Source organism: Primulina tabacum, chromosome 5, assembly GCF_025594145.1.
Source record: "Primulina tabacum isolate GXHZ01 chromosome 5, ASM2559414v2, whole genome shotgun sequence".
NCBI lineage: Eukaryota > Viridiplantae > Streptophyta > Magnoliopsida > Lamiales > Gesneriaceae > Primulina > Primulina tabacum.
The window spans coordinates 5254452-5268948 of NC_134554.1; the positions used below are offsets into that span (position 1 = coordinate 5254452).

General features: G+C 33.5%; 1 protein-coding gene across 3 annotated transcripts; it reads left to right on the top strand.

The window, feature by feature from the left end:
• Nucleotides 1-952: 952 nt before the first annotated feature.
• Nucleotides 953-13481, top strand: LOC142545818 (vacuolar protein sorting-associated protein 52 A-like). 3 transcript variants are annotated; one of them, XM_075653205.1, is made up of 20 exons: nucleotides 953-1130; nucleotides 1233-1315; nucleotides 1434-1491; nucleotides 1594-1689; nucleotides 2147-2248; nucleotides 2605-2688; nucleotides 2914-2994; nucleotides 3899-4042; nucleotides 4541-4632; nucleotides 6893-6974; nucleotides 8344-8526; nucleotides 9293-9408; nucleotides 9559-9617; nucleotides 9873-9973; nucleotides 10758-10808; nucleotides 12001-12180; nucleotides 12287-12421; nucleotides 12720-12794; nucleotides 12973-13030; nucleotides 13122-13481. In XM_075653205.1, exons 1-20 carry the CDS (start codon nucleotides 1104-1106, stop codon nucleotides 13424-13426), a joined length of 2112 nt encoding a protein of 703 aa, XP_075509320.1. In that variant the 5' UTR covers nucleotides 953-1103; the 3' UTR covers nucleotides 13427-13481. The 3 variants fall into 3 exon arrangements, with proteins under 3 accessions (XP_075509320.1, XP_075509321.1, XP_075509323.1); XM_075653206.1 differs by lacking the exon at nucleotides 953-1130 and having other exon boundaries at nucleotides 1434-1474; XM_075653208.1 differs by lacking the exons at nucleotides 953-1130; nucleotides 1233-1315 and having other exon boundaries at nucleotides 1456-1491; nucleotides 1594-1618.
• Nucleotides 13482-14497: the final 1016 nt, after the last annotated feature.

Sequence of the window (14497 nt, forward strand, 5' to 3'; positions counted from 1 at the left end):
ACACACGATAGAGCATAGAGAGACCGAGAGAGGCATATGCGTGAAATAAAATAGAGTTTGATCGATTTGATTTTTGGAATATAATTGGTTTAAAAATTGATCACTTGAGTCTTTGGCCTTAATTTTCATATTTAATTTATAATATAATTACTTTAAAAATATTATATACCAAAAGACTAAAATGTTCAAAATTAATACCGATAACGTACTGAAATTTCGGTATATCGAAAATATCGATATTTATTCGGTATGTAATCTTGAAATAACAAATGAAATAGAAAGTTTTAATACCAAATCTTGAAATAACAAATGAAATAGAAAGTTTTAACACAAAGAGTCACTGTTCAGAACCTGTTACGGACGATAAATATATCCAAATTCGATCTCCACCGTTAAATGTATCTCATGACGTCCTTGATATGTTGTCCAAATTTCACCAAAATCAAATGGTTATACTTATACAAATGGCCTTCTCCAGCAAATTGTATAAATTTTACGCGAGAAAAGAATTTTTGTTCGTCATACATAAACTATTTCAAATGAACACAAAACCCGATTTCCCAGTTGAATTTTTTACGAACATGCTAACCAAGTTTCAACTCGATCCAGCAACTGATTTACAAAAGTATGCAAATCCGTAACTCTTCAACCTCTCTATCTTTTGTGAATTCTTTTGATTGTATGGTGCCCTGAATTATATGAAGAGACACCCCTTCATATGAGCCAAATTCCATCCCATGCCAGGATACCCAACATATAGAGCAAAACCAAAGCCCAAGAACATCGGGCTTGGAATTTATTTTTTTGGCTGCGGATTTGGACCGATCGTTCTCTCTCTTGCAGCCTCACCACTCGTCCGCCGTCTCTCTCGGGCTGTAGGCTGTCAAGTCATTGCAACCGACCGTGGCCCAATATTATTTTAAGATCCGGTTTGTTTTTGGGATCGATTTTAAGATCCGGTTTTCGAATAAATAATAACAACAACAATAATTAATAAATAAAAACAGCCGAAGATCGGTCTGCTCTGAAATCAGCCTCTGGTTCCATACATTTACCATTGCAGCCTGATACATACTCTTGCAACTGTGAAGACAGTCAAGAAGATGGCGGATGCAGCTTCAAATCGAACTGTAAACAATTTTCATCTCATGCTGTAGAATTTGCATTTTAAAGCTATGTATGTGTGAATCATAAAATGTATTCATACGGAAGTTTGTGACTTATATGCATAGGTTGAGGCCAACGATGGATCGAGAACCACGATGGATTTGGGAACCTTCGTTGACGAGTTGACTGCTGAAGATGATGCAGCCAGGTTCTGAATTTCTGAAATTATTTACTCGATTGATTCTGTATGCATATCGTGTGTTTTGATAATTCTTTTAGTTTTTGCGGGCCTTAGATTTTGTTTTTGTTTTTGTTTTCCCGAATAGCGATGATGTCTCATTGGAAGGACTAGATCAAGAGCTTCAAGGTTGTAAAAGCGACGATGTATGCACACAGCATTTTCTGCACTATAGTCGTTGATAGTACCTGGTGTCCACTTACTTCCACTTAAAACAATTTTATGAGTTTTCGGTGTTTGTTTTGAAGGTGGTTGCTATGATACTTTCTAAAGGTACGAAATTGCGGGATTACACTGGGGATGTTGAGAATAATCTACGCCAAACTGAACTGGACTCTATCGAGGTTTCTGATTCATTATACTAGCTCCTCAAATACATAGCAACACCTCGTGATATCGATGCTTCACAATACACAGCAACACCTCGTGATATTGATGGTTCACATCATCACATGTCTCGTGTGAAGTTAATTTATCCACCCTGACTTTCTGGCACTTAGTCGATTCTAGAAAGTTTGAAAGACACTCATTTTGGGACATGGTTCCACGCAAGAAGAATATAATATTTCAATTTTGCATGCCAAAATTTAAAAAATGAATTTTAAATGCCAAGTTTCAGAAAGATGAAGATACGTTTTTGGTGGGTGCCATCACTATGCTGAAACTATCAAGTCCAATCCACCTTCACTATGGCCTTGTTTATTGTATTTTAATATGTATTTGTGTGTATACTAATATTTTTTTATGGGGAGTGAAAACTAATTTTAGCTTGCTTATGGTGCATTTTTTTCATCTGACCAGGATTACATTAAAGAAAGTGACAATTTAATTTCACTTCACGATCAAATTCATGATTGTGACACCATTCTGTCACAAATGGAAATCCTACTCAGTGGATTCCAGGTACATGCTACAGACATTGCTCTTATGCTTCTCATTTTGCTTGGCATGATATCGTTTCTGGGAACAACAGTTTCATGAAGTGAAGATTATGCTTATTCTTTAATAGTTGTCCCAGATCTATATTTTTTTTGAATATGCATGGGTTTGGTGGGATTGTGGAAATGTTCAATTTGATTGCTAAAAGAGGGAGATTCTGTTTCTCTTCTGCCAAATTTTATATGGCTACCTTTTTTAATGCTTTTAATCCTGTTATGTTCTGGTGTTTATTGCTGTGGATAAAATCTACAGTGAATTTCCTGCATAGTTGTTGACGCTGCTGCAAATAGGGTCTCAGGTTTTATTATCATTTTTTCCAGGATGAGATAGGCTCAATAAGTTCAGATATAAAGATTCTTCAGGAAAGATCTATGGGTATGGGACTCAAATTGAAAAATCGGAAGGTAATGTGGTTCACCACGGTTCTTTAGAATTTGAAAGGGAACATCTGCATTCCTGTATAACCTTGTTTTTTCTATTTTTGTATACAACTCATGTTGAAATTGTTGTTAATTTCATGGATGGAAATTCTTTCCAGCAAAAGACTGAGCAAAATCTTTTCACAGCCTTTTATATGTTTCATTTTGTTGTCTTCCCCTGTGTTTGTGCTCTTATTATGTAACTGGCAGGCAGCAGAATCTAAATTAGCTACATTTGTCGAGGACATCATTGTCTCACCGAGGATGATTGATATAATAGTTGACGGAGAGGTACCTCAAACTTTTGTTGAGTTCTGCTCTTCTTCCTTTTTGGTATTGGTTTTTTATTTAAAAGAACTTATAACCCATGATTTTGTATGTCAATTGCACCTCTATATTGCGTTATAAATGTTCTTTAATCATCATTCAATCTGTAATTTCATATGTATGATCTTGAAACATCAAAACTGATGTTCTATCTACTTACGTAATGCCAATGTTGTTTGATGAATGGTTGCTTGACTGTGAAATGTATTAACATCTTTATCCATCATTTCCATCTAATGCATGATGACTCAAAATCTAAGCATTTTACAAGTATGAGATAATTACTTTTGATAGTTTTATCTTGTCAAGAAAGTTTCAAGGAGAATGCGAATAAAAGATTATTGTAATCTATTTTGAAGTCTAGGTTCCAGGATTCTGATCTCTTGAGTTGTGAGATTTGTACTTGTAAGGGCCTATAAAGTTTTTTTTTTAATCGTTGCAATGGCCTACAAAGTTGTTTCTGTTAAGTTGGACAGCAAGTATCGAAGTCATTCCTGCCCGTGCATTAGAAGAAACTAGAAAGGACTCTGTAATCTGTTTCCCAATGGCCCAATCTATGAGTATACCGCTTCATGTCCCCGAATGTAATTGGTGTAGCTTCCATCTTTTTTATGAGGGGTCTAGGTCTATGATATCCTGGCTCACCCTGTGGGATTTTATTTTTTGTCTGAAATTTCAGTCATACAATTTGCAGTAGTTGAATGTGGATTACAAGATCAATAATCTAATCAGTTGCCTACCCAAGAACAATTTTTATGTTTTGATTCTTATTAAAATGCAGTCAGTTTGAGCTTGTACCGAATGATTTGACTGCATTTCAGTGTATGTTTCATGGTTTATACACGAGTTTGTTATTTAATGTCTTTAGGTGAATGAGGAATATTTGAGAACCCTTGAGATTCTTAGTAAAAAGCTGAAGTTTGTTGAAATTGATACCATGGTGAAGACTTCAAAAGCTCTGAGTGATGTTCAACCTGAATTAGAAAAACTTCGCCAGAAAGCAGTTTCTAAGGTATGTAGAATTTGAATATTATTCAGGATCATTTTTCTCATATTTACTTTTACACGGTTAACAAATATTTCAATAAATGACAACGTTGTTGTTTTAGTTTACTATGTCTTTTTTCAAAATTAAGACTTATGGTTACTGATGGGATGGCTCATCTGTACGCATAAAGATGGCAGAAACCAGAAGATTTGCAGATGCTTAATTACATCAGGATTGTATAATATTTGAGCCTAAAACATTAGGCATCCAATACAACGATCTATAGAACACCAATGAGTATTGTTCTTCTCTATGACTCAATTGACTGGTTAGTTTTCTGATATGTTAGAATTTAGATTCTCTTTTTCTCATTTGTTTTAAGAAGTCTAATTGGCTGATCTCAATTGTAGTTAATTTGTTGTTGTTGTTTAGACGTGCTGTCATGTGACTATTTTCATTTTGGAAGTTCCATAAATATAAATCTTGATCCATCTGTTTCGTCTTTTTGGCCCGTTGTATCAGGTATTTGACTTCATCGTACAAAAACTCAATGCGTTAAGGAAGCCTAAGACAAATGTTCAGATCCTTCGACAAGGAGTTCTTCTAAAATACAAGTAAGCTACTTTGGAAGTTGAAACTCTACATTTGCCCATAGCTTTTTCGAAATGATTCAGTTCCTAATTCCTTCTCGAGGCATCCAGTTGTTATTGCTATTGTTTAGTAGCTCCATTTAGGTTCTCTTTGGTGGTTTTGTTGGTCTTTTTAGCTGTGCTATACTTTAACCAATATTGTTGTAAGCATGTCGGTTCTAGATGAACATGTTTATGGATTATATTTTGAGTCACTGTTTTTGAGATTGAAGTTGACATGAAATTGCATTCATCCTAATCTCTACCGATCATCATATTATGGAAATTAAACATCTGCAAGAACATATTTCCTAAGTAAAGATGGTACTTTGAGTCGTTTGAGTTCTTCATTGAAGTTGTCTTGAATTATGTTAATAGTTAACCTTCACCAATTATCAAGACACTTGTACAAATAAACATCCATATGAACAGATTCTGTGTAAAGATGGGTATTTGAACTGATGTGCTCTATTATTCTGAGTAATGCATCAAATTCAGGTAGTTAGTTTTTGGGATTTAGGTCGAATTTGAATACAAAAGTTGTAGTTTGAAAAAACACTTAAATAAGTCCATCCTTTTAAAGTGCTTTTATTTAAAAAAAATAGAAGTGGTTTTGGCATTTAGATAATTATTGAAAAATGCTTATGTTTTTATTTTGAAATAGAAGTACAAACAGAAGCCCCTGAAGACAAAAATTGTAACTTCTAAAAATTTTATTTTTTAAGTGCTTTTTTAAAACAACTTTTGTAACGAAACAATATATTTTTTAAGAAATTTTTATTTTTTTTTAAAAAAGTGCTTTTAGTCCGTTGGTTTTTCCAACCAAAGGGACTCTTGGTAACTAAATAGAGAATTAATTGACATCAGAAATTCTAAGGGATAAAAAGAATTGAAAATTGGAATGGTTGTGTTTGCACACAATTACTTTAAGAACAAGTAGCTGAACACATCATAGGCGAACAAAGTGCTTGTGCAAAATGACATGCCAGCGTCCGAAAATTAGGAACAACAAGATGTGGACACCTGGAAACTTGTTTGATATTAGATTTGGGAAAAATAATTAAATGCCCAGAAATATCCCCTAATCTTTCCTACTTATCATATTTTCTTTACTAAACTCACACCTCAACTCTAGTTTCCTTCCATCCTCCCTAATTCTTCTTTTACATCATGTATATACTCAAAATTATATTTTTGGAATTTTTACAATGTGGGGAGTTTAGTAAGATATTTTATTGAGTTGTTCGTTTGTTGGGCTAGAAGAATTAAGTTTTGATTTTGATATTTTTTTTAATTAAAACTTAAATGTGCAACCAAATCACATGAACAGCGGTACACTTTCATCTACATAAACATAGTGATGTATTGTATCAAGGTGTTTTTAGTATCGCCTGCACTTTCATGTATATCTTAGGTAAGTTCATGAAAAACTTAAGATTTAAATTATTTTTTGGTTTTCTATGGTGTTTAAGCCTAGATAATAGTATGAAAACTATATTATATTCATATGACTCTTAAAATAAAGTCTTTTGATTCTAAAACTTGGTTGTTGATTTCTATCTACTTGAAGATAAAATGAATTTTGAACTTTATAATTGAATTAAAATAATAGTAGCAGAATTTAGTTTTGTCGTATTGATTTGTATTTGTTTATGAAATAAAAGATATTGAATTATTGTTTGAATTTCAACTATTGAATCTGGCATTATAATTATTACAGACCTGGAAATAAATCTGGCTTGTGTTTTTCTTGATTTAAGGTTGTATGCTGTTTATCTGTTTCGTTCGGATGATTGGATCCCAGATCAAGGATTTATTTTGGAAAACAAAACGAATTTTTTGTAAAAGGTCTTTGTTGTTCATTTATTTATTGCATTCTGAGCTGGAATAGTTTCCATCATGCGTCTTTTAAGTTATTTTGGTGACTTACATATAGTTTACAAGTAAATAAAATAAAAATCGTACAGGTGACTCACGTAGATTCAAGGCAAATTGCTCATTTATCCTGGCTGGTGATTTGTTGAAAATAGTTGTTTAGTCGGTCTTTATTCTTAGTGGTGTGTTTTCATCAATGTTATTCCTCGGGTGAGTGTTATTCCTCGGACCTCGGGTGAGGAATACTTTGTCCCTCACCTGAACGAGCTTCAGATTTTAAATATGTACCCAACACTTAATATTTATAAGCAATATGGTATATTATTGTCCCAACTTGGTAGAATCCTGTATAACATTTTAATATTTGTAGATATGTGATTTTGTTCCTAAAGGACCACGGGAAAGATGTGTATCTTGAGGTCCGTGCTGCGTACATTGACACAATGAATAAGGTAAATCATCCTTAATAATTTAACAAATATTTGTTGCTTGTGTGATCAAACATCATTTAACGTTATGCCTCAATCCTCATCTATGTATATCATTTCAAAAAAAATTGGGTGATGTCATCTTTCTTTTTTTTTGGTGTTTGATGAGAAGAAAAAGGGTTATTGAATTAAGAAAAATCGTTGCTCTTTCTTATATATAAGAGAAATACACACACATATATATTTTCATTTGAAAGAATATTATATATATATATATATATATATATATATATATAATTTGAAAGAATATTATATTCATTAATTAAAAGTATTTAATTATAGCTGGCGGACAAGTTATCCACATATTAACAAAAAAGAAAGACAAAAGCCCGACTCAAATCTACAACAAATATAACTCTAATCTTTCAATAAATCTAAGGTCAAGAAGTTATTAAATTTTACGTGCTTCCCAATCCAGGTAGATGTCTGAGTCTTAATCTTGTCCCAACATTCTTCAACCAACTATTCTAAACAGTCAAACATCCATCTATTACGCTCCAACCATACTGTTCAGCAAATACAATGAACTTATCATTGTCCAAAAAATTATACCCCTCTTGCGAAGATTGCGTTCAAGATCTACAGCAAATAGTCCGTGTGGAGATATTGGAACTACCCAAACCAAACCCATCTCCTCCAAACTCTGAACCAAAGGCAACTCGTGAAAGAACAATGAATCCATATCTTTCTGACACAATACACACCAGTTCGGACACAGAGCACACACATACCACCTTTTTTACATCATCTTACAAGTCGGCAGCTTACCTAGCATAGTGGTCCACGAGAAAACTTGAACCTTTGGTGGGATTGGAGCTTTCCAAATGACATGAAAGAGAGATAATAAAGAAAAACCAATGATCGGAAAGAAAGACTCATAGAAAGATTTGACTGAGAATAAACTAGAAGGATCACCGTCCTATCATCAGCCCCCTCAACCAATCCGACCCTTTCTAAAGACCCTAACAATGAGGTTACCTCAAACTGTTGCTCATCCCTACTAAAATGCAAAACCCAGGTTATAGAAGAAAAAGATAAGAGCCCTCCAACTGAATAAAATGAGAAATGGACTTATTATGAGCCGATGATAACTGAAATAAAATGGGATAAAAGTCCTTAAAAGAAGAATACCCCAACTACCTGTCTCGCCACTGCACTCGTTGGCTCGTGAACCCTTCTACAGCTAATGTAGCTTTGTACCTATCAATATTACCATGAGGCTGGTATTTGATGGTAAACACCCATCTACAGCCAAGCCTTATGAACAATTATATCCCATTCCTCTTAAAGCGGCCAGGTTCTCATGGATTGGGTCCCCTTTTCTTTTTTTCAGTTCCTCGGCACAAAAATCCGAGCTTATATTCAAGCATTAGAGAAGTTGCAGTTGGATATAGCATTATCAAGTGATTTAATTGGTGTCGACACCAGAAGCACTAGTCTTTTCTCACGAGGGAGAGAGCCTTTGAAAAACCGGTCGGCTGTTTTTGCTTTGGGAGAAAGGATAAATGTTCTTAAGGTCTGTCATCAGAAGGCATTATTCTAGATTCTTTATTTTCGAAACTGTAACGATATGACAAGCTGCTTGTTTTACATGACATCATGTTACTATCTTCAGCATAGTATCTTTTGACTTTTGATTATTTATTTGAATTGATCTGAAGAGCATTCATCGTTTGGAAGGCTTTCCGTGATTTATGGGTGATGTCATTAAATGTGAGAGCTCTCAGGATTTCTGCTTCAGTTTTAGCAAATCTTTAACCGATGGCTCATAACTTTTCTGGTTGGTGATCATATTATTTTCATTTGTCTTTTTCACATCTTTCTTCCGAGTAAATTACTGCTAAATAATTGTCATTTAACAACCAGGCATACCCAAGTAAAAATAATACAAATCAAGACTATCTGTGACTAAGTATTAGATTGTTTCCCTTCCAAGTTCCCATATCTCGTTTATTAGTTTATCCTTTTGCCTTTTAACTTCTGTACAATATTTGTATAGGGATTCACCTTTAGTATATTGTGCGATGAGAATCAACTGAGAGCATGTATGAAACTGACAAAAGATAAATACTGATCGGTATTGGTATGGATCAAAGAGTTGAAACATATTTTGTCATCACCTGCAGTTTGTGGTTTATCCTGTCACCTATATTTATAATCAACCTCTGTGTATATGTAATCAATATTCTGATTGACATTCGTTGGAGTATTTGATCCTCTTTTCTCAGCTGGTTCCTAAGAAGTGAACATTTGACTGATCTATTATTCTCTTTTGATGACAGGAAATAGACGAGTCTGCTTTGATTCCACATATAGCTGAAGTCAGCGGTAAAAAGTACCCTTATGAAGTCCTATTCAGGAGCTTGCACAAGCTGCTTATGGATACTGCTGCTTCAGAGTATTTCTGGACTTTTTCTCTCTTTCTCTTTTAACTTTTGTTATGTTTCAAATCTATACAATAGCTGTTATATTCTTCTATTGGATGTACCTATTTTATACTGTTATAACAGCGAACGTTTACAATGATATATACCTATTCATATTTCAGATACCTTTTCTGCGACGAGTTCTTTGGGGAAGAATCTATGTTTTATGATATATTTGCAGGTATTTGCAACTGTACACTGTATTTAGGTTTGCACGATTTCCATCCTCTAGAATGTTCTAATATTCTTGTTGGTAGTATGAGAGTATGGGTCAAACCCTTGGGTGATGGTAACTTCTAGGACCTATCGCCTTTAGTATGCTTAGACAAAATAAAACTATCAACCAGAGTACATAATTCGATAATAACAACTTTCCAATGTATAATTTGTCTTACAATGATGATTTTTCTGAAATACCTCATGCTTGGATTATCAGGTCCCTTCTCAGTAATTGACGAACATTTAAATGCAATTCTCTCAAATTGCTTTGATGCAATTGGTTTGATGCTGATGATTCGCATTATCTACCAACACCAGGTAACATGCTGATGCAACACAATTTGATCTTTCTGCTTTCATATGTTTCTTAGAGAACCATTTTATTTTGTTATTTGAGTGAATCTGTCTCTTCAAGTTTTCTCCCCTCTTCCCTGCTGATATTTCTAGAATCCAAATTTCAACTTCATGTATACTGATGTATGATATTTTATAAACTGATGTGGTTTGTAAAGATCATGTTTCAGAATTAAGACATAACGATATTGAAAGGCTGTATTATATCCGATGCGTTTATCTTTCTATGGGATGATTAACTTTGTTGACGCCATGGTTGGATCATGAATATTTGGATGTTCCGTGCTTAAGAAAATGTAAATATTTTAATGCCATCCAGAGTTCCTTTTTGTTTGCTCCAGACAACTGATTCCATCCAGAGTTCCTTTTTGTTTGCTCCAGACAACTGCTAGAGTGCAAAAAGAATATGATTGTGCCTGGGGTTAATTTTTGTATCTCTGGCAGCTCTTTCTGCATCAAATAGAATATGAACTTTTTTCCTGTTTTATTCATTATGCATGCTATCTTGCCATCAACGAGTGTTGACACTCACTCACTGTAGGTGGTTCAAGAAACTGTTGTTTTCTATCTGCATTTATGACCTCTGGCATGCATTGCCAGTACTTGATGTGAAAGTTTGTTGTCTGTATCTGAACAGTTCGCAAATTTGCTCTTGAATGCATATACTGACGTTAAATAATTGCCTAAGTTAAATGTTGATTCCAAGATTTAATATTTTTATTTTAATGTTGTTTTATTTTCATGTCAGCTTATAATGTCTCGACGACGAATACCATGCCTGGATTCATATTTAGATAAGGTATTTATCCGTAACTTTTCTGAGTGAACCTTATGATGGATCTTGATTTCTCCCGACACAGTTCCCGATACTGGCCTTGAGCTGCGTGACAATTTAATATTTGGTTTCTTTTTGCACATATTTTTCTTGGTTCTCATACTTTTCAACGGGTGCTGATAACTGTGTTATGTGAGTCCATATGTGATTACTAAGTAAACATGGAATAAGCTAGGTAACCGTGTTATTTCACAAGGTTTGGTTTTCATTCCTGAAACCCATTTCTCTTTTCATAAATAAAATTAAATACTATCACCTCATTTTAATTTTTTCCCTCAAGATTTTCTCGTTTTCAATTTACTCCAACGTACTCATTACAATTTATTCAACTTTTTATCACTTCCCAAAATACTCAATTATTATATCATATTTTAATCAAATGTATTTTAAATTTTTTTTAAAATATCCACCCATAATCATCATCCACACATTTATAATTCAAACATAAAATAACATTTATAAAAATAAAATGTTACCTAAATTTATGATGGTAAAAGTTGTCTTCTAATGCCACACATACCTTTTTTATTCAGAAAAAATTTCTCAAAATCTTAAAGAGAACTTTTTCCCAAAACATTAAAGCTGAAACCAAACATTGCGTCTGTTTTTTGGTTGTAACAAGCAAAAAGGAGTCAGGTTTTTGGCCACAAGGACTATACCTATGGGCAAAGGCTAAAAGTCTCAATTTCTTGTTATTATTTCTTTAATTCTAATATGGTCGCAACATCTACAGATTATATAATAAATTAAAGAATTGTGCTTATCACTTGTGAAATTGTTGATTAAGCATCAATTTTAGAGCTCCTATGAAATAGGATGTGATTATTCGAAGATCAAAGTTATATATGAAAGAATAGAAGTAAGATAATTGGTTTTTGAGAATTTTAATTTTTTTCTAAGCCTTGAGAAATAAAAAATGTATCCCCGTTCATGTGTATTACACGCGTGTCCATTTTTCTTCTATTTTGAGTTTCTTAGATGTGCCATGTGCCATCTTTGACACAGTGTCGAATGTTTATCCCACATGATAAGAAATGATTTTGAAGTGTCTGTCTATCATAGCTGGTGTAATTCTAAAAATGACTGTTTCTGCTGGAAAAATCAAATTAATTTTTTGGCAATGACCATAAATGCATTCTGTTCTCATTATGAGCAGGTGAACATTGCTTTATGGCCTCGGTTTAAGATGGTATTCGACATGCACCTCAACAGCCTAAGGAATGCCGTTGTCCGGAATTTATGGGAGGATGATGTACATCCACATTATGTCATGAGACGCTACGCCGAATTTACAGCTTCACTATTTCAGCTTAATGTTGATTATGGAGATGGTCAGGTAAAGGGGTACACAAAACTGTAGTTTCCTTTGTTATTTTTTGCAGCATGGGAATAGAATCATTCGAAGCTCTTAGTTTTATGTTTAAACCGATTAAATATTACAGCTTGAACTAAACTTGGAAAGATTGCGAATGGCTATTAATGATTTGCTGCTCAAGCTTGCCAAATTGTTCACAAAGCCAAAGTTGCAGACAGTATTTCTCATAAATAACTATGACATGACAATTGCAGTATTAAAGGTATGATATGGTGTCAAACGAAAATATTATTCAGCTAGGGGAGTTTTCAACTTTTTGGCTACATGCACAAATCCATGCTCACATACTTGCATACGGGGGTGGCCAGGGGTTGGATACTCCGTCTATATTACTCTGTTAAAACTGAAAGCTTTTTCTCCTTCGCCATATATGCATCACAACTATATTCACAAGTGCTTGCATGCTGAAATACATTTATTCAATTATTCCTGCACGCTTTGTAAGATACGCTTCACCTGTTAGATGTTAGTGTTCATGAAGTTTTTCTCGTATGCATCAGGAAGCTGGTCCTGATGGTGGGAAAATTCAAATGCACTTTGAAGAACTGTTGAAGAACAATACATCCATTTTTGTGGTAAATGTGGCATGATAGTTTGACAAGCTTACTAACTGCTTCGAGTATTTGTTTATAAGGTTTTGACTTGTTATATTATGACTGCTGAATGCTAATAAGGTTGGATAATTCGGTTCAACTAAGAAAGTGTAAAATTTTAGCCTGATTTCGGCATTGACGGATGAAATTTCGGATGCAGGAGGAAGTACTGGTGGAGCACTTCAACGATCTGATTAAGTTTGTGAAGACAAGGGCCTGTATGTTTCGAATTTGATTTTGTTTTAAATAAAATTTTACCATTAGTGTTTTATTATTAGCTAGCTTATTTTACTATCGCTACGGTTGCAGCTGAGGACCCAAGTTCTGCTTCAGAGCGCCCAATTACTGTGACTGAGGTGGAGCCTATTGTGAAGGACTTCGCGAGTAGATGGAAAGCTGCGATAGAGCTTATGCACAATGATGTGATCACTTCATTCAGTAACTTCTTATGTGGTATGGAAATTCTGAGAGCTGCGTTGACTCAACTATTGCTTTATTATACCCGGCTTTCAGATTGCGTAAAGAGAATTAGTGGTGGGTCTGCATTGAACAAGGATTTGGTTTCAATATCGTCCATAATGTATGAAATTAGAAAATACTCGAGGACTTTTTAAGTTTTGATAGCTTTCCCGACAGCTCCATTATTCATATTTTTACCGAACTTTTCTAGTTGAAGACGTTGTCAGGCTTGCTGCAAACAAAACCTGGACGTGCCCAACATTATTTGTGTTTCAAACTTGTTTGAACCAAACTTTACATACAATTGCTTGCAAAAGTTCAATTCAATGAAAATATATAACTTGGCTCTCATTGTACCAGTTGACCAGTTGGATAAAGACATGATTTTTTTCCTGCAATTATTTAGTTTATACTTCGAGTATTCGACTGTATTGGAAGCTTTGAGTATGCTCTACCCGATCATACTAATTCATGTGGGATCCAAGCAATTATGTTGGTTGAGCATGCTACTTTAATTTTGATGTCCACACGAGGTTTCTTGAAGGGGAATGCTAGCTACTAATTTTAAACTATGATGATGTACTTGAAATAAATTTCTATTATAGTTTTATTGTTAACAACGAAACAGTTGATTAAATCTTAAATATATATTAGTTATTTACACGTTAGTTACACAAAATAGAATGAATTTCAAATGATATAATTATTGAGTTTGAAATTCATTTTAATTAATATGAAACACAATGGTGAATTTGAAGTTCATGATCTTATTTATCTAAAACAACGAAAATATATTTGAATGCATTCAAAATACATGTATCTAAAATCCATCGATCTAAATATAACCTGAATTAATTTTATAAATCATTTATAATTGACTCTTTTAAAAAAAAAAACCTTACATAAAATAATAACTGAATAAAATCTACCAGTTTAAAAAATTTCCTATATCTATAAATATAGGTAATGATTTTTTAAATAAAATACTATATGTGCCATAAATTTGCATTATTGCGATCAATTGTATTTCTTTGGAAAAAACACCCGATTAATTTACAATAAATAATATATATTATATATACAAAATTTAAAGAAAAGCATAAGATATAATTTACTTCTACGAGTTGTTACCTACTCTCAAAAATTAAAAATAAAAATAAAAATGTAATATTTTATAGGATGGGGCTGCCACACAGTACCAGTAATTATTTCCAGGCAATATTTTT